This window comes from Musa acuminata, chromosome BXJ1-4, assembly GCF_036884655.1.
Source record: "Musa acuminata AAA Group cultivar baxijiao chromosome BXJ1-4, Cavendish_Baxijiao_AAA, whole genome shotgun sequence".
In the NCBI taxonomy this organism is placed as follows: Eukaryota; Viridiplantae; Streptophyta; class Magnoliopsida; order Zingiberales; family Musaceae; genus Musa; species Musa acuminata.
Genome location: NC_088330.1, coordinates 25,190,695 through 25,213,315, shown reverse-complemented (window position 1 = coordinate 25,213,315; position 22,621 = coordinate 25,190,695). Strand labels below are relative to the sequence as shown.

The following is a 22,621-nucleotide window of genomic DNA, read 5'->3' as shown; positions in this document are numbered from 1 at the left end:
AAACCTATGGGCCGAGTGACTAAGCTCGGGCTCAGGTTTTGGTGCCGACAGGTCGCAGGTCAAGAATCGATCTAGAGCAACCCAGGCAGGAGCTGAACCTATGGGTCGAGTGACTAAGCTCGGGCTCAAGTTTTGGTGTTGACGGGTCACAGGTCGGGAACCGATCCAGAGCAACCCAAGCAGGAGCTGAACCTATGGGCCGAGTGACTAAGCTCGGGCTCAGGTTTTGGTGCCGATGGGTCGTAGGTCGGGAACCGATCTGGAGCAACCCGGGTAGGAGCTAAACATGTGGGTCGAGTGACTAAGCTCAGGCTTAGGTTTTGGTGCCGACAGGTCACAGTTCGGGAACCGATCCGGAGCAACCCGGGCAGGTGCTGAACTTGTGGGCTGAGTGACTAAGCTCGGGCTCAGGTTTTGGTACTAACGGGTCGCAAGTCGGGAGCCGATCTGGAGCAACCTGGGCAGGAGCTGAACTTGTGGGCCGAGTGACTAAGCTCGGGCTCAGGTTTTGGTGTCGACGGGTCGCAGTCGAGAACCGATCCGGAGCAACCCGGGCAGGAGCTGAACCTGTGGCCCAAGTGACTAAGCTCGAGCTCAGGTTTTGGTGCTGACAAATCGCAAGTCAGGAGCCGATCTGGAGCAACCCGGGCAAGAGCTGAACCTGTGGGCCGAGTGACTAAGCTCGGGCTTAGGTTTTGGTGCTGATGGGTCGCAAGTCGGGAGCCGATCTGGAGTAACCCGGGCAAGAGCTGAACTTGTGGGCCGAGTGACTAAGCTCGGGCTCAGGTTTTGGTGCCGATGGGTCACAGGTCGGGAACCGATCTAGAGCAACCCGGGTAGGAGCTGAACCTGTGGGTCGAGTGACTAAGCTCGGGCTCAGGTTGTGGTGCCGATGGGTTGCAAGTCGGGAGCCGATCTGGAGCAACCCAGGCAGGAGCTAAACCTGTGGGTTGAGTGACTAAGCTCGGGCTCAGGTTTTGGTGCCGACGGGTCACAGGTCGGGAACCGATCCGGAGCAACCCGGGCAGGAGCTGAACTTGTGGGTCGAGTGACTAAGCTCGGGCTCAGGTTTTGGTGCCGACAGGTCGCAGGTCAGGAACTGATCTGGAGTAACCCGGGCAGGAGCTAAACCTGTGGGCCGAGTGACTAATCTCGGGCTTAGGTTTTGGTGCCGACGGGTCATAGGTTGGGAACCGATCTGGAGCAACCCGGGCAGGAGCTGAACCTATGGGCCGAGTGACTAAGCTCGGGCAGTGCGCCGGGTTTTATCCGGACGCTATCGCGCCACGTGGCAAGCCAAGCAGAGCGACGCGGGACCTAGTAGGAAACCTTTTGTTTTGAATGGCCTTCGGCGGGGGATTTCGGGTGATGAGACACCTCTGGCGAGAGCTCCGAGGCTGGCGAATTTGGCGGATCCGAGGGGTCATGATGGGTCTTAAATGCTACGACTATTTCTTTCCTCGGGAAGCCCAATCGTCGTCTCGCGGTAGTGTAGCTTGCCTTTTATAAGTCCCTTCCAGAGCGGTTGCCATCACCTTTGCGATCGCTTCAGTCCTTCGTCCCGCGCCCTAGCTTCTTTCCTGCAACCTTGAGGTCGAGATGTCTTCGTCTTCATCTCCGCCTTCGTCACCATCATCTTCTTCCTCTGGGGGTCCACGGGATGAAGTCGTCAATGTATCCTCGGGTAGCACCTCCTCGGAGGCCTCAGGGAGTTCTATCGCACTTGAAGCTCTCAAGTCGTGGCACAATGTGGACTCGGTGGTGACCGAGGATCTTTTGAGGGTACTCCGGGATCATTATCGCATCCCGGAGTGTTATGGCCTTCATGTCCCTCGGCCCGGGCAATGATCATACGATCAGTTTCTCGATGGGTTTGGGCTGACCGTAGGGGCCCTTGAGGCGGGGCTACAGCTCCCGGTGCACCTTGTCATCGGGGATTGCCTTCGTCATTGGGGAATATCGCCATCCCAGGTGTCGCCATACTCTTGGCTCTATCTGGTGGCTTTTATTTGGGAGTGTCGGGGGGCTAGAATCGAGCAGTCCAGGACCCTCTTCTTGGCCTGCTTCCACCTATGTAAGGGGCAAGGCGGATATTACCTGACTGCCTGTAGCAGTTTTAAGATCAGCGGTGCACCTTCCAACAACAAAGCTTGGAAGAGGCGCTTCTTCTTTGTCAGTTGGAGTCAAGAGTGGGGTTTTAGCACCTGGTGGACCTTCCGAACCGTTGATAATACCTCCCCGTCGCTCTCTGCCGGAGAAATAGTGGACGTGGATCGGCTGAGGGGTATCTTGTCCTCTTCTCGGGCAATCAAGGAGATGACCGAGGAGTCGATGGCCGAAGCAGAACTGAGCCCCGCCACCGGGGGTATGGCCATTCGTGTATGATGGATCGTCCGCTCATCTCGAACCATCTAACCAACCGATATTTTTTGCAGAGATGGTGGATCTTCGATCGGTGAAGAAGACGCCCAACGTCAAGGTTGTTGTGCCCCCGCCTCGGGATGGGGAGGGTTCCGGAGGTGGGGGTGCCCCCTAGGAGGACACACCAAAGAGGGCACTGACAGTGGGTCACCCGCCGAAGAAGATGAAGACCTTGGTCCGGAGGATGCCTGCGGACCCGGTTGCGAACCTGGGGCCGCTCCCCAAGGCGAGGGTTCGGGGAGCATGAGGGGAAAGGGGTCGGTTGGGTCGTCTGGTGGTGACCCTTCCAGGAGGGCACCGGTGTGCCCGACGTCGATGCGAGAGCTGTGCCGCGACTACTCTCAGGCTAAAGGTGAGCAATACCAGGCTCTGAACATGGCCGACCTTCTGGCTGAGGAGCCGGGAGCCCCCTACGCCACTCGGTGGGTGACTCTCAAGGCTAACAGTTGCATCTGGGGCGACGGGCCAACTGCCTAAGAATTCATCCGAGGGGCACTTCATCCCATCATGGCTAAGGATCTTTACTGTTCCCCCTCGAAAGTGCTGGTGGAGCGGGCGGCCAAGTCGCTCGTCTGGGTAAGTGGTGGCTTTCTTTCCTTGCTCGGTCCTTTCTTATGTGGGTCCTGACGTCGATCTTTGTGTAGGGCCAATACTACACCATGGCACTGATCGACCGGGTCCTCGATGTCGGGCGGGTGATCGAGAGCCATTCGGACACCTATGCTGCCCTTCGCTTGGAGAACCTTGAGCTAAGGGCCGGGGGGGCCGGGGGGGCCTGGAGGCCATCGCCGTGGCCGAAGAGCGCACCTCAGCTCTAGGAGAGGAGGTGAGCCATTTGAAGACCGAGCTGGAGGAAAGTCGGTCACGTATCCGGACGCTAGATGACGAGTTGCTTACCCTCTCCCATGATGTCGAGACCGCCAGGTCTTCGGCTTGGGCCACTGAAGAGGTCCTAAAGGAGGAGCGGCTAGCGCTGTCCCAGAAGATCGAGGGGGCGGTCGCTGAGTACAAGGCGTCCTCTAGGTTCGAGCGCGGCCTGGTGAGGTCGGGGCGGGCCACATATGAGTTCGAGTATCGGGTGGCCTGTGCTCGCTTTCGAGCGAAGTACCCAGACCTGGAACTGGAGTCGGACCTTTTTGTCGACCATCCAACGGATCAGGACGTTGATATGCTGATGAGCGTCCCCTTTGATGACGGGCCCGAGACTCCCCCTCCGAGCTAAGGGTTGTACTCCCCTTTTTCTTTTGTTTTGGTCGGGTTGAGTTTGCAACTGCACCGCCTGACCACAATATGTATCTCTTTTTCATCAAAAAATACTCTTCTCTGCACCCCGACTTACTTCTTTACGGGTAGAACTTTTTTAGATTTGTTGCATTTCATGCTCTCGGCAGGGGGCTTCCCTCCATAGTCTCGAGTCGATAGGTCCCTTCTTAGACCACGTCGTAGACTCGATAGGGGGCTTTCCCAGTTAGGTGCGAGTTTTCCTCTCGCTCGGGTCAGGTCGCTCACCTCTGCCTTTCGGAGGACGAGGTCCCTGACCTTAATCGGTCGCGGACGAACTTTGCAGTTGTATATCCGAGTCATTGCCTTCTTGTACGCCAAGGTATTTAGATGTGCCTTGGCTCTTCTTTCCTCGAGGAGGTCTAGGTTGGCTCGTAGGCCCTTCTCGAAGCCTTCTTGTTCGTAGTTGGAGGTGCGTAAGGTCAAGAACACCATCTCAGGCTAAAGAACCACTTCGATCCCGAACGCCAGGCTAAACGGAGACTCCCCCGAGGTGGTTTTGGGAGTCATCCGCATTGCCCATAAGACGCTAGGGAGCTCGTCCACCCAGTCTCCACGCGCACCCGAGATCATCCTCTTGAGGCCCTCTAAAATCACCCGATTCATTACTTCGGTCTGGCCGTTAGTTTGGGGGTGCGCAACCGAGCTAAACCTCAACTGGATCTCATATGACTGGCAATAGGCCTTGAACTTAGTGTTGTTGAATTGAGCTCCGTTGTCGGCAATGATAGCCCTCGGGATCTCGAACCGGGTGATGATGTTCTTCCATGTGAAGCTTTGGATTTGCTTCTCGGTAATGGAGGCTAAGGGTTCGACTTCCACCCACTTTGTGAAGTAGTCAACCCTGAGTATAAGGAAGCGTCGTTGTCCCGATGCTAGAGCAAAGGGTCTAAGGAGATCGAGTCCCCATTGGGCAAAGGGCCAAGCCGCATCCATCGGGGTAAGAGGGACTACTGGCTGATGTTACAGTCGGGCATGCCTCTGACATTGTTGGCACTGTTGTATGTATGATATGACATCCCGGCGCATGGCTGGCCAGTAGTACCCTTGTCTGAGGGTCTTGAAGGTCAAGGTTTGTCCCCCGATGTGCTCCCCACAGATACCCCCGTGGAGCTCGACGAGGACTATTTCAGCTTCTGATGGCGCAAGGCAGCGCAAGAGAGGTTGAGAGAAGGCCCTTTGGTACAGCTTTTCGCTGATGACATAGTATCAGGCTTGGGTGCATCTCAACCATCTTGCAGCCGTCGGGTCGTCGGGCTTCGTTCCGTCCTTTTTGAAGTGGAGGATTTCCTCTATCCAGCTTAGCGATACCTCCATTTCGGCGACCTCATGAGTTGTCATTATTGGTGCCGTTACAAACTTAGTTGCCAAGGTCAACGACGGGCTGTGAGTGGAGGCTAATCTGGCCAACGCTTCGGCCCGCGTGTTCTGTGCCCGAGATATTCTAGCGATTGAGAGGCGATTGAAGCGATGGGCAAGCCACTTCGCCTTCATCAGGTATAATGCCATTGTTGGGTCCCGGGCCTCGTAGCTCTCGTTGACATGTCCCGTCACCAGTTGGGAGTCGCTGAAGACTTCGAGATTGTCCACATGCATCTTCAGAGTGAGGCACAGGTTGTGAAGTAGCGCCTTGTACTCGGCCTCGTTGTTGGTGGCCTGGAATTGTAGTCGGAGTGACCTCTTATAGGTTTCTCCGGACGGGCCTTTGAGGATAAGCTCGACCCCAGTCACCTTGATAGTGGACGAGCCATCCACATACAGGATCCAGGTGCTCCCGTTGTTCTCTTGCCTAATAACATGGTCTTTAGGAGTTAGCTTGGAAATGAAGTCAGTCAGTACTTGAGCTTTGATGGCGATCTTGGGGGAGTACTGAATATCGAATTCGTTGAGCTCGATCGACCACCGCAGCATCTGGCATGACGCGTCGAAGTTCGAAAGGATTTGTCATAATGGCTGGTCGGTGATTACTTTGATTGTGTGAGCTTGGAAATAGGGCCGCAGCTTTTGGGTCGTCTTCATGAGTACGAGGGTTAGCTTCTCGACCGGGGAGTACCACGCCTCAGGCCCGACGAGGATATGGCTAACATAGTATATGGGTTGCTGCGTTAGCGACATTTTCTAAACTAACACCGAGCTGACTGCCTACGTCGAGGCCGCCAGGTAGAGACCAAGGGTTTCGCTCGGCTCGGGCGAGGCGAGTCGGGGCAAGCGGGCGAGGCATGCCTTCAACTTTTCGAAGGCTTCTTCGCATTCCAGAGTCCATGCAAAGTTGTCGGCCTATCGCAGAGCCCAGAAGAAGGGGAGGCATTTGTTGCCCGAATATGACATGAACCTGCTGAGCATTGCCAACTTCCCGGTGAGTCATTGCACCTCCTTGACCGAGCGGGGGGAATGCATCTCGGTTATGGCCCGAACCTTTTCCGGGTTGGCATCTATCCCCCTCTGGTGAATGAAAAAGCTGAGGAAGCTCCCCAAGCTGACTCTAAAGGCGAACTTCGTGAGATTCAGATACATGTTGAACCGTTTGAGCGTTTGGAATGTTTCCACCAAGTCGGCCAAGTGAGTGCTTGCAGCCTTGCTCTTTACGATCATGTCGTCAACGTATACTTCCATATTCCTCCCAAGCTGGTGCTTGAATAGCTTGTCGACCATCCTTTGATAAGTCACCCCGATGTTCTTCAGACTGAAGGGCATCACTTTGTAGCAATACACCCCTCCGTGGGTGATGAAGGCAGTGCTCTCTTGATCTTGAGTCACCATCCGGATTTGGTTGTAGCCCGAGAATGCGTCCATGAACGTAAGGAGTTCATAGCCCATGGTGGCATTGACTAGTTGGTCTATCCTGAGAAGCGGTGATAAGACCCTAAAGTCTTATAGTCGCTCTGATACTAATTGATAAGACCCTAAGGTCTTATCATGGAAGAAAGGGGAGAAAAGGGAATGATAATGATCTCTTCGAGGGGATCGGCCTCCTTGATCACTTCGAGGGGATCGGCCCTCCTTGATCACTTCGAGGGGATCGGCCTCCTAGGGTTTATCCACAGAGTGGAATAACATTTCATTGATTGATTGATTCTCAAAAGAAAAGCTTACATCACTATTTATAGAGTTCCACCTAGAGTCCACCAGGACGTGGACTCTTAATAATAAATAAATATTAAATAAACCTCTACCTGACTCTAACTGAAATCAATAAACAACTGAACTAAACAGACTCAATAAACATTATTCAAAGCTTAGAAAAAGGGTCCTAACAGTTCCTCCCTCTTCAAATCAGCCTTGTCCTCAAGGCTGAGCAGCATCAATCTTGAGGAGCTTCTCTTTCAGCACTTCAGTCATAGGCTATCTGCAACGCATCATAACCCGTTGATCAAGTAAGTATGGTCTCCACTTTTTGATAGTGTAAGCAATAGGTCGGTCTTTCAGTGTAGTAATCGTTACAAGAAACTCCTAGCCTTTGCTATCACAAGTTAAAATCTGTCCATCAATGATCTTTACTTCGAATATATCACAGCCTTCAATGTGGTGGACTAATTGGGTTGTAACTTTCCTGTCCATAAAATTATTAGTGCTACCTATATCAATTAAAATAGTCACAAGCTGATGCTTCAAAGTTCTTCGGATTTTCATAGTTTGTAGGTTAATGTAGCCAGCCAATGCATGCACTGTATGTGTGATGACTTCAATATCTTCATCAGTTTTCATACCTTCATGATCGGAGTCCAACTCTTTTGCTTCCGGTTCCTCTCCAATTAGTTTAATCATCAGAAGTTGCCCTTGTTTACATCGGTGCTCCATACTCCACTTTTCATCATAGTATAAACCCCTTGCTGATCTTTCCTTGCTAATTTTTTTCTCATGTAGATGTGTAAATGAGATCGCAACTATCATAATGCGGGGTTGACGAGACTTAACTTCACACCGGATCTCCGGATTAAGCCCTTCAATAAATGTATGCAGAAGCTGTCGTTCCGATCAATCTCTAGTTTGATTTGATAATCTTTCAAACCTATTCTGATATTCCAACATTGTAGAAGTTTGATGAATTTTGGTGAGCTGACCATCAGCATTCTCATATTCGGATGGGCCAAATCGAACAAGAAGCCCTCTTTTGAACTTCTCTCATGAAGGAACTCCGTAAATAGTTTCATACTAATCGTACCACTGGAGTGCATCTCCATCGAGCTGGATTGAGGCTATTTCTACCTTGGATTCTTCTGGAATTCTGTGAAAATGGAAAAAAATTTCTACCCTAGAGATCCAACTAGTCAGATCTCCATCTTTCCATCTCGGAAATTCCACCTTCATGTGTAAATAGTTTGTGCCATAATCTTAGGGCATTTTTCCTGTATTTTCAGATCTGTGTAATGTAGAACTTGAGCTCCCATCTTGTTGAAACCTGCTAAAATGCTCCAACAAGCTCTTTTTGAAATCATGAAGAATTTCTTGTAGCCGGTTCTCAATTCTGGTTTCCAATGCTTCCATTTGTGCCTTCACTGAGTTATCAGTGGCCATTGCGTAAGACTGCAAATCTGTAATCTCAACTCCTATTTTTGGTGTCGATCAAGGGCATCAACACTGTCGATGTGAAGTTGCCGAGGAGGTGGACGCCGAGGGCAGTGCTGCGGTCGCTGCATTGGAGGAAGCGTTACTGCCCTGTTTCTATCGTTGTGTGAGGTGAGAGCGTCGGGGTTGGAAGGCGAATGCATTGATGTGGCTGTAGCTGATGCGACTCAAGAGGCAATCGCCGGGCAGTGGGGTTGAGGCTACAGTGATGGCAACCTACGGTTGTGGTAGAAGATGCTAAGCAAGGGGGAGGCGGCGTTGAAGTGACCGGGGTTGAGAAGAGGAATCGGTGGTGCGTGCGCTGCTGGAGTTGAGGCCGGGCAATGTACTTGCTGCGGTTGCTGTGTGCGCTACTAGAGGGCAGTTGCTACAGAATGAGGGGTTGGTCGTTGGCCGGGAGCAGCGACAGTGGTTGTTACAATCGGCGGCTGCAGCAGCAGAGGATGCCATTGTTTTTTGTTGCTGTGTGCTCTACTTTTGTCACAACACAGAAGGGGTTGGCTGGAAGGATCACGAGCGATTGAGGAGAAGGCTGCGGTGGCTGGAAGCAACGGTGGTCGCTGGCCGGAGTGTCGTAGCGGCGGTGGAGAAGGAGGCAGCGAGGGTCGCGACAAGGATCGACAGGGTTGCAGCAACAGAGGAAGCTTTGTTTCTGCAACCGTTGCAACGAGGGGATGCGGCAACCGACGGCTGCGGCTGCGACCTGGGGGGGGCGGGGCGGGGCGCGGGGGGGCACGGCTAGGGTTGCTGCTGGGAGGTGGGCAGCAGTGATCCAGCGGTCGGGAAGCAGCGGTGGCGGTGGAGAAAGAGGCAGCGAGGGTCGTCGCTGGCCGGGAAGTTGCGATGCTGGAGAGTGGAAACAGGGTACTCTGTTTCTATCGCACCATAGCCGGAGCCACTAGCGATGCTGGCAACGGCGATGCGGCGGTGAAGAAGGAGGTAGCGGTGGTGGCGCGGTTGGGAGCAGCGTCACCAACGATAGCCGAGGAGGAGAGGTTGAGCAGCTGCGGCTGCGACCCAAGGGGAGCGGCCAACGGTGGAGAAGGAGGCAGCAGTGGTGGTTGCCTCACCGAGGGCTGGGATCAACAAGGAGAAGATTGCGGCGACTAGCAGTGGTAGCGGTGGAGAAGGCAGTGGTGGTCGGTGGCCGCCGGCTTCACCCTTTCTCACATGATCTCTTTCCTTTTTTTTTCTACATTTTTTTTTTTTGAGATGATAACCGCAGCGAGAACAGTGAAACGCCGAGGAACGCTGCTCTAATACCAATTGATAAGACCCTAAAGTCTTATCGTCGCTCTGATACCAATTGATAAGACCCAGAAAAGGGAATGATAATGATCGCTTCGAGGGGATCGGCCCTCCTTGATCACTTCGAGGGGATCAGCCTCCTAAGGTTTGTCCACGAAGTGAAATAACATTTCATTGATTGATTGATTCTCAAAAGAAAGGCATACATCACTATTTATAGAGTTCCACCTAGAGTCCACCAGGACTTGGACTCTTAATAATAAATAAATATTAAATAAATCTCTACCTGACTCTAATTGAACTCAATAAACAACTGAACTAAACAGACTCAATAAACATTATTCAAAACTCAGAAAAAGGGTCTTAACAAGCGGATAGCAGTCTTTGGGGCATGCCCGGTTGAGATCGGTGTAATCAACGCACATCCTCTAGCTTCCATTGGATTTCTTAATGAGGACTACATTTGACAGCCATCGAGGGTATTTCACCTCGGTAATGAATCCCGCTTCTTTAAGGCAGTTGACCTTATGCTGATTACCTTATATTGATCGAGCGCAAACTTCCTTAGTCTTTGCCTTACCGGTCGAGCCTCGGGGTCGATGTTGAGCTGGTGCTGGGCTACCTCTGGGTCAATCTGAGGCATCTCCTCGGGGGGCCATGCGAACATATTCGTGTTTTTTTCTCAAAAAGTTGATGAGGTGGAGTTGATCCACTTCAGGGAGCGTAGTCCCAACTTTCATAGTCAAATCGAGGCGGTTCCTTTTCAGGGGTACCTCAGCGAGCTGCTCGGGGGGCTCCAGTTGCATCCATGCTATGGGTCCCTCGCGGGGGTCGGGGACTTGACGGGGGTGTGACTTCCTTGGGAAAGTAACCACCGCAAGATAGCATCGCCTTAACTCTCTTGGATCACTTCGGGATTCTCCAATCCCCGTCGAAGTCGGAAACTTGATGGCCTTGTGGTAGGTGGATACCACTGCCTTTAACTTGTTAAGCATCAGTCGGCCGAGGATGACGTTGTAGGCCGAGGGCAGATCGAATACCATGAAGGTAGTCATTATCGTCTTTGCCCTCGGCTCTTCCCCGATGGTGACAAGGAGTATGGTGGTCCCGAGTAGAGAGATGGAATCCTCCATGAATCCAGTGAGCGCCGATGCCATGGGGGTGAGGTCCTCCTCGGTCAAACTGAGCTTCTTGAAGGCATCGAAGTACAGGACGTCGACGGAACTCCCGGTGTCAACCATCACCCTTTTGACCTGAGCGTTGGCGATCCGAATGGAGATCACCAAAGCATCATCATGATAGGAGCGCTCGACTTCTTTGGCCCCAAAAGTAATTTCAAGCTCGAGCTCGGACCGAGGACGTTTCTCGACCACGCTCTGGGCCTAGGCCTTCCTCGCCATTGAGCTACTGCCGCTGGATGCTGGTCCTCCAGAGATGACGTCAATCTGTCTTTCGACGGGTCCCTTAGGGCATGGAGTCGCTTCTCGGGGTTCCTTGAGATAGCGCCCGAGGTGACCTCTCCGGATCAGTTCCTCGATTTGATTCTGAAGGTCGCGGTAGTCTTCCGTGTCATGGTCGTAGTCCCGATGGAACTTACAATATTTGGACTGATCTTTGTGAGTAGTTTTCATGGGGTTGGGCCGTCGCAAGAGACCCTTCTCCCTGATTTGGAGAAAGATCTCGGTGTGAGATGTGTTCAGAGGGAGAGGCGAGGGCCTTGTGAGCAGTAGCTCTTGTCAGTCAGGCCTCCGGTGGGGTTACGCTGGGGCCACTGAGGTTGTTCCCCGAGATTGTTCCGCCCTTGGCCTCTTGCCGTCCATGCGCTTTCCCGCCGCTAGAGCTTCGACAGTGATGTACTGGTTGGCGCGCTGGAGCATTTCAGAGATGGTTACTGGCGGCTTCTCGATCAGCGACCAAAAGAATCTCGAAGGCTTCAATCCCATAAAAAATGCCTGCATGATTAAAGAGGGGTGAGCATTCGGGAATCCCTGGATTTCAGTGGCGAAACGTGCCACAAACTGAGAGAGCGACTTATCTTCGCGCTAAGATAACGTGAGCAAGGTGGCCATGGAAGGCCTAGGTCGCATGCTGGCGAGGAAGTTCTGCTCGAACTCCTTGACGAGCTGGTCGAAGGATGAGACTGAAGACTGGCGCAACCGGCTAAACCACACTCATGTCGGTCCCCTGAGGGTGATCGGGAATGCTCGGCACATCAGTGTATCGAAGGTGCCATAGAGGGCCATCTGAGCCTGAAATGCGGAGACATGCTCCGCGGGATCAAAGCCGCCGTCGTACATCTCTAATGCCGACAGCCTGAAGTTGAGGGGAACCGGCTTGTGCTGTACCTCCTGAGTAAAAGGGGATCCACCCGAGCCACCTACGTTGGACTCGTTTCGCGATTTTCGAAACTCGCGTCGGAACTCGTCCAATCGTTGGTTGACCCGGATCAGTTGGACTTTGAATGAATCATCCGTCGAGTCAGACGATATGGTGTTAGGCTCAAAGCGGGGTGGTGTGATTCGACAGGGTGTGGGTGTTCTCTGCTCAGGCGAATCTCTCAGGTCCGTCATTTGCTCTCGGGCTTCTCCTGTCCCGACCTGCTCCCTGCCCGGCCTTTGCCGGGTCGGGTCAGTCGGGGGAGCTGCTAGTCGTATAATCTGGGGAATGAGTGGAACGAGTGTCTGCATCATCCCTGTCATTGCTTGCACTTGCTTGGTCAGGCTGAGGAATGCCTCGGGCGATACGGTCGAGGATCATATGGTAAGTTCGGGGGGCGACAAACCCAGGTCATTGAATAGGCACCAGTAGCGATCTGGCGTCGAGGCTGGGATCCCCCCGTCTCTGGGGATGGGGAGGGACTGATCTCCGGACCTGACGAAGGGGTGATCGATCGACGGTTCTCCTTCGGGGAGAGCTCCTGCAAGATGCTCCTGCGACATGGCCCTCCTTCTAGCACCAAAACTGTTAGTGAACAAATGTGCCGTGGCTGGTGAGTTAGCACGGCCTGGTCCACGGGTCGATGTCGGGAGTCTTCTGTTGGCCGAGCTGGATTCTGAGGTAGACCGGGCCCTCGCGATGAGGTCTTGATCAATGTATCTCAGTCCGGGTACCGGTTGATGGCTCGCCCTAGGGACATCGGTCGACGACTTCCAAGGCTGGGATGTTCGCGGGTCGTAAGTGGTCGCTTTCCTACAAAAATGACCTTCGTTGGGTGATTCTCGACATTGGCCCCTCCGACGAGCAAGTCAGTTGTGGCTTTTATACTATTGTACGATGGTCGGTTGCACGCGGGTTCGATGTGGTCCTTAATCTTCGAGAGTTGAGATGGCACTTCTGACCGGTCGTCGTCTCGGGACGCATGGAGTAGAGTCAGACGGCGTCGCCCCGGGTTCTCGAGACGAGACATGTCGAACAACGTCTCGGTATGGATTCTGAGTTGGCGTGTGGGGTGTTCCCCTTGCTGATTCTCGGGCTAGCATGGTGGTACGTGAGTCGAACGATGCCCTGGTACGAATTCTGACCTGACATGTGACATCGGCTCTGACGTATCTTGGATCCAAAATATATCTTATCAAGTGCTACGCGCACACGAGAAGCCAATATCAGGGGAGAGGGAGAGAGATGACCAAATCAGCAACGAACGAGAGGAAGGTTCGGTAGTCCAGAGATCCGCCCGACACCCCATCCAAAGTTCGATCCCCTTCTCTTTCCATCGCTTCTCCCATTTACGTTCTCCTTTCCCGATCGTTTCTATCTGTGGAAAAAGATTCGCCTTCATTACCTCGCTAGAAGTTCCTATGAGATGAAGCATTGTTTACTTCGATTATTTTGGTTGTTGATCTTGAGGGTTATTAACTTCAGTTTTATTTAATCGAGAGGATCTGAAGACCGAATAAATTTATATTGCTCCAAAAAAAAAAAAAAGAGAGGCCAAAGTTTTATCATCTAGTAGTACTTTTTTTTCACAAAAAGAAAATTATATTATGATTTCAAAGTTATACAAAATGACCTGTGAAGGTCATTGTGTTGTATCGCAGATAAATCAGGGGGAAAGGATTCCACCCATGTCAAAGAAGAAATGGTCAAATCTAGGTTGTTGAGCAGCCCAATTTGCTGCAATACCAAGAATCTTTATCCATAGATTTTGGTTTTTTGTTAAGCTGTATGACATCTTATCTTGTTCTAAAATAAATTGATAGATTGGAATTTTATATCCAACTCATAACACTGAGTTCATTGTTTACAAAAGGTGCCTAAATACTTCAATGATTCTTGCACAAGATAATTTCAAATAAAGACGTTTTTCAGCTATTTGCTGAGAAGGTTAGAGACAATAAGAAGCTGCAATCGAGATGGGCCATCAAGCAAGAGAGAAGAGTTGTGTGCTTTAGAGGGAAGGATTTTACAGTCTTTTTGCAAATGCATCCAGAGCTCAAGGAAATTCTTGGTTCAGAATCTTCAAATAATAATTTAGAAGTGGCTGATCGTGTTATCACAAACGATCGTCTCACACTCAAAATAACTTCGTTCAACGAACCATTCGTCATTTTTGCATGCTTGTACAGAGACATGACAGCATGTTTTACCTTGGTTATATATGTTTTTGCTTGAAAAATATAAGCAACAATAGTTTGCAGTACTACAGTGCAATTGCTTGCCGCGTCGGGCCAAACTGTCCCAAAATGACTCTGTTTTCGCGTGTCACAGCTTGTTTTCTATAAACTGCAGCTACACACGAAACGTTAACCATCTCAGTACCCTAGAACCCCCATGTGACACAGGGCTACATGGGGCTTCGGTATATTATCGAGCATTGAACAATCTTCACAAGTTTGCACATTAACTTGACGGGAACTTGCCTTCGCACCCGACACCCGGTGAGCAGTTGTTTGTGGATTTGCAACTGTTTGACATGGAACAGTACTTTCGAGTTACAAGGCCCAATTCTGAAGATACCAAAGTTTCAATAGCAACCATGTATCTGAATGGGGATGCAAAACTTTGGTGGCGAACCTGTTGAGAGGAGATCCAATAAGGTCGGTGTCGAGTAGACACATGGGAGGACTTGAAGCGCGAGTTGAGAACTCAGTTCCTACTCGAAAACACAGAGTTCGTCGTAATAAGGAAGTTGAGACAACTCCACCAAAGTACTTCTATCCGAGACTACGTGAAGTAATTTTTTGTACTGATGCTGGATATATAGGATATGTCTGAGAAGAATAGGCTATTCAGCTTCCTCGATAGTCTGAAGCCATTGGCTTAACAGGAACTGCATCGAAGGAATGTCACCGATGTAATCAGAGCAAATGCGATCGCAGAAAGGCTCATCGAATTTATTTCCTCGGAGGACTTAGGAAAAAGGAAACAATCTTCGGGAAATCGCCCTCCAAAATATTCTTGAGGGAAGGAGCCCGGGGGCGAACAAAGGAAGAAGAGTTCCTACAAAGGGCCAAGCTCAAAAGGCAAGGCCCTAAAACCTAACGAATACTTCTTGTGTGGACGGCCGCACATGGTGAGGGAGTGCCTATAGAAATAGGCACTCGATGCCTTAGCAGCTTCAATCCATCTCCCTAAATCAGACAAGGGCAAGGCCGTCGCCTTCGGTTCAAGTAGTTCAGAATCCAGCAGCGACAACGATGAGTCGCAAGGTCCCGAATGGGAGCAATGCGTTTGTTGAATGCATTACGAGGTCAAGTGGGGGAGAACATGAAAGCAAAGCCATTGAGAGCAGGGAGTAGCGAGCTAATGTACTTGGACATTAAGCTCATTGGCCAAACAACCCGTGCAATGGTGGACACGGGCACTACTCATAACTTTATTGCCAATCGAGAAGCAAAGTGACTTGGACTGATCTTAGAGAAGAACCCAAGTCGGATGAAGGCGGTGAACTCGAAGGCCAAGCGGATCTTCGGACTGGCAAAGGGAGTCTCCATCAAGATTGGGACATAGAGCTGGGGCACAAACATGATGGTGGTGCTACTGGACGACTTCTAAGTGATTCTTGGAATGAGGTTCATGCACGCGGCAAAGTTGGTGCCAATGTCGTTCCTGAACCCCCTATGTCTGATGGAAGGCGATGACCCCTGTGTGGTTCCCGTCTCTCGGAGTGGAACCAAGGACCCCCAACAAATATCGACATTACAACTGAAGAAAGGGGTATAAAAAGGCGAATTAATATTCGTGGCTATTGTGAAGCTAGAGCCCCTCGACGGGGAGGCCTTTCATGAACTTACTGTGGCGGCGAGCGTTTTGAAGGAGTTCACAGATGTTATGCCCCCCGAGTTGCCAAAAACTCTGCCACCACGTAGAGGGGTAGATCATTATATCGAGCTGGAGCCGGGAGTGAAGCCTCCAGCGAGACCACTCTACTGCATATCCCCCCCAAAGTTGGTAGAGCTCAAAAAGCAATTAGATGAACTTCTAAGCGGTGGTCTCATCCGCAGTTCTAAAGTACCATTTGGAGCTCCAGTTCTCTTCCAAAAGAAATAAAATGGAGCCTCCGACTATGCATCGATTATCGAGCCCTCAACAATATGACGATGAAGGACAAGTATCCCATCTCGCTCATCGCAAACTTGTTCAACCAATTAGGCAAAGTAAAATATTTCTCCAAACTCGACCTCCGATCGGGGTACTAGCAGGTGTGCATTGCTGAAGGCGACGAAGCGAAGACTACCTGCGTGACCAAGTACGAAGCGTTTGAGTTCTTGGTGATGCCTTTTGGCTTAACCAACGCTCCAGTCACATTATGCACTCTTATGAACCAACTATTCAAGAAGTATTTAGATAAGTTTGTAGTCGTCCACTTGGATGATATTGTCGTCTATAGTCAAACGCTTAAGGAGCATATCGAGTACCTTTGGACAATTTTTAAGGTTATCAGGGAGAACACTTTATTCGTGAAAAGGGAGAAGTGCTGCTTTGCTCAGACGGATATCTTATTCTTGGGGCATTGAATCGGTGATGGTTCCATTCGGATAGATAAATCAAATGTGCAAGCTGTTGCGGAATGACGAACTCCAAAGAAGGTGCCGGAGCTGAGATCCTTCCTTGGTTTCGTCAACTAGTATCGGTGCTTCATAGCTGAGTATTCGAAGCGCGCAACTCGACTAACGAAGTTGCTAAAGAAGGAGCAGCCTTGGAGATGGTTTGACAAATGTGAAGCGGCATTCCAAGATCTAAAGGTTGTTGTATTGGAAGAATCATTGCTCAAATTGTTGGACTATAGGCGGCCCTTCGAAGTCCATACAAATGCTTCAGACTTTGCTATTGGGAAAGTACACATCTCAGAGGGTCATCCAGTAGCCTACGAGAGTCGCAAGCTCAACGAGATTGAGCGGCAGTATCCGGTGCACGAGAAGGAGATGATAGTTGTGGTCCACTGTCCATGAGTTTGGAGGCACTATCTTTTCGAATCGCGATTTGTGCTGAGGACTGACAACATTGCTTTGAGCTATTTCTAAACTCAAAAGAAACTCTCCCCAAAGTAAGCACGATGGCAGGACTTCCTAGCTGAGTTTGATATAGCAATGGAGTACAAGCCCGAAAAAGCTAATGTCGTGGCCGATGCATTGAGCCGGAAAGTGGAACGAGTAAATGCCATACAATTGGAGGGCAGAGGCCAAGCAAGTCAGTTGCACTCCAACTTCCTTTCTAGGATCAGGGATGGACTGTACAATGATCCCCAGGCAGTAACACTGATGTAACTAATCAAAGAAGGCAAGGCACTACAATTTTAGGTCCAGGAGGGACTCGTCTACACTAAAGGGAATAGGGTTTATGTTCCTCGAGTAGACAATTTGAGGCGCAAACTCTTGAGAGAGTGTCATGATTCCTTTTGGGTAGGACATTTAGGCATTCACCGAACATTGGCTCTCGTGGAGAGGGCCTTCTACTGGCCGAAGATGGGGACTGATGTTGAGGAATGTGTTCGAACGTGCCTTACTTGCCAATAAGACAAGGTGGAGCAGTGGAAGCCAGTGGGACTTTTAGAGTCATTGCCCGTACCAGAAAGGTCGTGGGAGAGCATTTCCCTGGACTTCATATCAAGCTTGTCGGTAGTAGGGGGACTCGGATCGATACTTATGGCGGTCGATCGATTTTCAAAGTATGCAACTTTCATTGCTACACCTCTACATTATTCAGCAAAGGAGGCGGCTAAGCTGATGATGAAGAATGTGGTGAAGTATTGGGGAGTCCCGCATAATATCATCAGTGATTGAGATGCTCGATTCTTGGGGTGGTTCTAGACCGAGCTATTCAAATTGTTGAGGTCTAAGTTATACTTCTCCACAAGCCTCCACCCCTAGATAGATGGCTAATCCGAATGGATAAACTCACTCCTTGAGCAATATTTTCGGTACTACGTGAGTAGTGCCAACCAAGGAGATTGGGTGAAGCTGTTGGACATAGTCCAATTCTCCTACAACTTGTAGCGGAGCTCTACATCCAACAAGAGCCCCTTCGAGATCATTACAGGACAACAACCATCGACTCCTCACACCTTGGCTATCCGGTATATTGGGAGTAGTCCGTCAGCATATCACTTTGCAAAAGAATGGCACCAAAATGCAGATATTATGTGGGCTTACTTGGAGAAGACGACCAAAAAGATGAAGAAGTGGGCAGACTTAGGAAGGCGACTACAAGAGTTCAAAGTCGGTGATTTGGTGTTGGTGAAGCTCCAACCAGCATCACTCCATTTCTTTAGGCACAAAGTACACAAAGGATTGGTGCGCAAGTATAAAGGGTTCTTCCCAATTATCTATAGGGTGGGCAATGTCTCCTATAAGTTGCAGCTACCAGCATGACTCAAAATTCATAATGTTTTCACGCCAGCAACTTGAAAGCCTACCACTCAGATCCGCAAGATGCTTCTTGAAGTGTTTCAACTCGGTTACCCCCCACTAGAGCCTCCTATGAAAAGCGAGTTAAAACCATCTTAGCGGATCGCAAGATAAAGCTACCCAATAGAGCTGAGTAGTCTGAGTACTTGGTGAAGTGGCGAAAGCTTCCTTGAACTGAAGCAGTTGGGAGCCCGAAGATGCCCTATGACATGAAGAAGCAGTCGTCAATAACTACCAACAAGCATCGACAAGGGCATCGACCGTTTAAGTGGGGGAGAATATCACGAACGGTCATTGCGCACCTACAACAACTTCGTTCAACGAACTGTTCGTTACTTTTGCATGCTTGTACAAAGACATGGCAACATGTTTTGCCTTGGTTTTGTATGTTTTTGCTTGGAAAATATAAGCAACGATAGTTCGTAGTGCTGCAGTGCGATCGTTCATCGCGTCGAACCGAACTACCCAAAAATGGCTCCATTTTCGCGTATCACGGCTTATTTTCTGCAAATTGTAACTGCACGCGAAACGTCAGCTATCTTAGCACCCTGGAATCCCCCAGGGGGCATAGGGCTGGATGAGGCTTCGGTATATTATCGAGCGTTAAACAATCTTCATAAGTTCGTACGTTCACTTGACGGGAACTTGCCTTCGCACCCGGCACCCGGTGAGCAGTTGTTTGTGGACTTACAACTGTTCGTTCTACCTTCTAAAGTCTTTGTTTTCTCCTCTCTCTTTTCTCTTTTGCACTTAGGGTGCTTATGGAATTGCTTGTAAAGCTCTCCTCTTCGTGAGATGTCGAGATTTGTCCGTCACTCATTTTCAATCTAATCAACTTTCTGTTTTACAGGTCCTTTGGGACCTGTACAAGGTTGCAACTATGCTGAACCTTTGCAGACGCATATGTCGCAAGGGCTCTCATGACTTAGGTAATCCCAGCTAAGTCCGAGGAGTTGGAGCAAGGGTGCTTCACGACTTAAGTAACTTCAGCTAAGTTCATGACTTTGCCACAAGAGTGCCTCATGACTTAGACAATTCTAGCTAAGTCTATGACAATGGTTAAAACAGTTAGGCCCAGGAAGAAAAGGTTATCATATGTAGATACATTCTGTAAGGATCTCATCCTCTCTTTTAGCTTGAATTATGACAAATCTGATTACTGATTTTTCCTGCCGAAGCTTTGAGTTCTTTTGATAACTGTTTTTAGGTTAACTTGAGAAACACAAGTTTTTCTTTTTTTCTTTTTTTTGTCCCTGGGTGTAGTTTGTACTTGTGTTGTCACTGCATTAGATGGAAATCTGAAAACACGGAACGAGTTTATCCAAACAAGGTACTTTGTACCATTACCTTGCTTTTGGATTTGAATAAATAACTTCATTCCATTAATTTGCTTATGCTTATATACATGATTGAGCATGTATGTTAAGGTTCCAGGTCCATTTATTTTGTTGATGGGTATCCTATGCAGCTGCTGCTTGATTATGACCTTCTTATGTTCAGGGATTATAATCTATTATATATTGGCTTTGTATATGTGATCTTTCAACAACTTCCTGTAATTTATTTTTGCCTGCTTTTTTTGCTAATTATTTAGATCACTTTGCTGTCAATCTTGATCCATAGAGCTGGATTATACATTGTGTTCTTTTAAGTCATGCTATTGAGCTACTGTTTCTGAGGTGTACGAGTTCCACAAATTGTCCATTTTTTATTATAGCATTTGAGAATAAAATTTTTCTTTGCAAAATGATCAATTTATGCATAGTTTTACCTTATTTTCGTTTATCTGATGCATGGACTAAACACTAATTCTATCTATATTCAACTCAATAGTATGTTCATTCTTGTGTGCTAGGAGTAGGAGCAAGTGTTCTCTGAAAGTGATGGCTTTTTTGCGTGGACTTTGATGAAGAGGCAGGCGTACCTTATGGCAAACAATTCTTTCATTCCTTTGGCCTCTGGTTGCACTTGCTGTGTGCTTGTTTCCTGTGTACCCATACCAATGCAAGACCGTTGTGCTCTACTCCTCTGCTGGAGCTCTTCTTTTCTTGGTTATAAGTTCTGCAATCTCAGTGTCGTTTGTCTTTGGAAATTTTAGTAGTCTGCCTTTTGATTAGGAATTCCACATAATGCACGATGAGGAAGCAAGCTTATCTTTGGTTCTATATTTAGATTAAGGTTCATCTCGATTTGTTAATATATTGTTAAGCGAGCTTCTTGCCAGATGCTTTTTCTTCTTTCTTTGGGCTTGACATGTAGCTTGGTAATGGCTTTCAGTATGGACTAAAATAGCAAGTTCTTCTTCTGAGAGGTGCAATCTTTGGGAAAGCGTATATCACTGCTGAGGAAGCAACATTTATGGAGTTGATTCGGTTTCGGCCTAAGAAGGATGAAGGAGAACCCCCAAAGTGGACATCCAGGTTTACGTATGCCACTGTTGCTGTGCTGTTCGTATTGTTGCTTCGGCATGATAGTTCCTGATGAGGCTGCCAGAGCAAGGCAAGTTTGATCTTCTTAAGTGACGATTGTATTCAAATCATTTATCCATACTCATGATTCTTCACATACCTTACAACAATTTGTCTGAGCCCTATTGTCTATGACCAACAGTTATTTCCACAGATGGAATCCGTCATAGTCACACATTTTTATATCATAGTCAACAGGGTGAGGGAATATCTATTTTAGCATATTGGCATCAGGAAATATTATGTTTTCGTTATCCTTATTTATCTTTTGATTTCTCAATAGCAGTGAATACACAATCATATTAATTTGTCAAACTTTCATGTATTTTTTGGATCAGAAATTCATTCCTCATGTCATCGCAATTTGATTAACAAACAATCTGCAAAGCTTTTGAAAATTAGACTAACCTAATCTAGTTTTAGTTTGGAGTTTTAATGGTCAATATCTTATAATTATGGTAGCAATTCTTGCTCTAAAACATGGTAAAATATTATTATTATTATTTTTCATGGATTACTTGTTAATGTAATTGGAGGCTAATCTAATTGTGTTTTGTAGCTTTGGCTGTATCATTACTCCTCCTTAATAATCATTGGACACCAATTTCATTTTCATCCTCTATATATTAAAAACCTCTTTTTTTTTTGTCAATATTAAAGATTATTGTCAATTAAAAGAAAAAGAAATAATATGATGCTGATACTATTTGTCATGGATGGAATAACAAAACAAGAGAATAATAATACTGAATTAAAGCACTATTAGATTATAGGAAGACAAAAACAAAAACAAAAGACTTCATTATGTAAAGTAGTATCTGAAGAGTCTGCCTGCTCTTACAAATTATTCTTAGCTAAACTTTTAAGGTGGAATCATAATATTTAACCACTAAATCTTCTCCAAACATAAATTCTAATCCATTTAGTATATATATCATGAGATTCCTACTCCAGCTGGCCGGTGAGGAAATCGAGACTGGTCTTCGAAAGGTAGTGATCCCCAGAAGGGTGACCGTAAGGAACCCCGTCGGAGAACGTCGTCGACGCCTGCCACACCGTGTTCTGTTTGGTGTCGTTTCTTGGTAGCTCCAGCGTCGCGTAAATGGTGTAATACCCATCGGAGTACTCGCTCTCCCTGCTGTACACCGCGAAGGTCAAGTTCTCATTCTTGACATCACTCGGCTGCACACCGTAACTAGAAAACTGGGTGGTGTACACGGTCACGGCGCCGTTAGAGCCCGGGAAGGCCAGGAAGGCGTTGGCTCCGATCATGCCGGAGCCGTCCGGGTTGATGGCCCACGCGACCCAGCCGTCGGAGGTCTGCAGCGCGCGGTAGGCGACGTCGACCGTGCCATTGGAAGGGTGGTAGTTCCAGTGGAGGGAGGCATTGAGGTAGGGGAGAGAGCTGCAGGAGGCGTACAGCTTGTCGCCGGAGAACGTGTCGTTGACACAGCTCTGCGCCGCGCAGTGGTGCAACGCAGACAAGAACAGGCACAGGAAGATGACTGCTGGCTTCATGGCGGAGGACCAGATTGCAGGGATGATTCCTCGTTTTCTTCTCGGCGTATCAGAGAAGAGATGGTGGAATGGAGAAAGAGAAGGTAGGGTGAGGTTTATAAAGAAGGATGAGAGAGACGATCGGGATGAAGGGAGATGGGGGTGTGCTGCCCATTTGTCTTCTATTGCTATGTTGATCAGCTTTCAACTTCTTCGTGTGCAAGTCGTGTGGGAACAACAAGCGCTTTTATTATATTATAATAATAGCAACACGCGTAAGAATAGTCCCATTTT

The 22,621-nt window shown here is 48.9% G+C and overlaps 1 protein-coding gene across 1 annotated transcript; it reads right to left on the bottom strand.

The window, feature by feature from the left end:
* Nucleotides 1–21,610: 21,610 nt before the first annotated feature.
* LOC135672477 (cytochrome b561 and DOMON domain-containing protein At5g47530-like) lies at nucleotides 21,611–22,485 on the bottom strand. The gene has a single exon (XM_065180954.1). It carries the CDS (start codon nucleotides 22,346–22,348, stop codon nucleotides 21,776–21,778), a length of 573 nt encoding a protein of 190 aa, XP_065037026.1. The 5' UTR covers nucleotides 22,349–22,485; the 3' UTR covers nucleotides 21,611–21,775.
* Nucleotides 22,486–22,621: the final 136 nt, after the last annotated feature.

Bases quoted from the DNA above. Each gene is read 5' to 3' on its own strand.
- LOC135672477 (XM_065180954.1), bottom strand. From the start codon at position 22,348: ATGAAGCCAGCAGTCATCTTCCTGTGCCTGTTCTTGTCTGCGTTGCAC.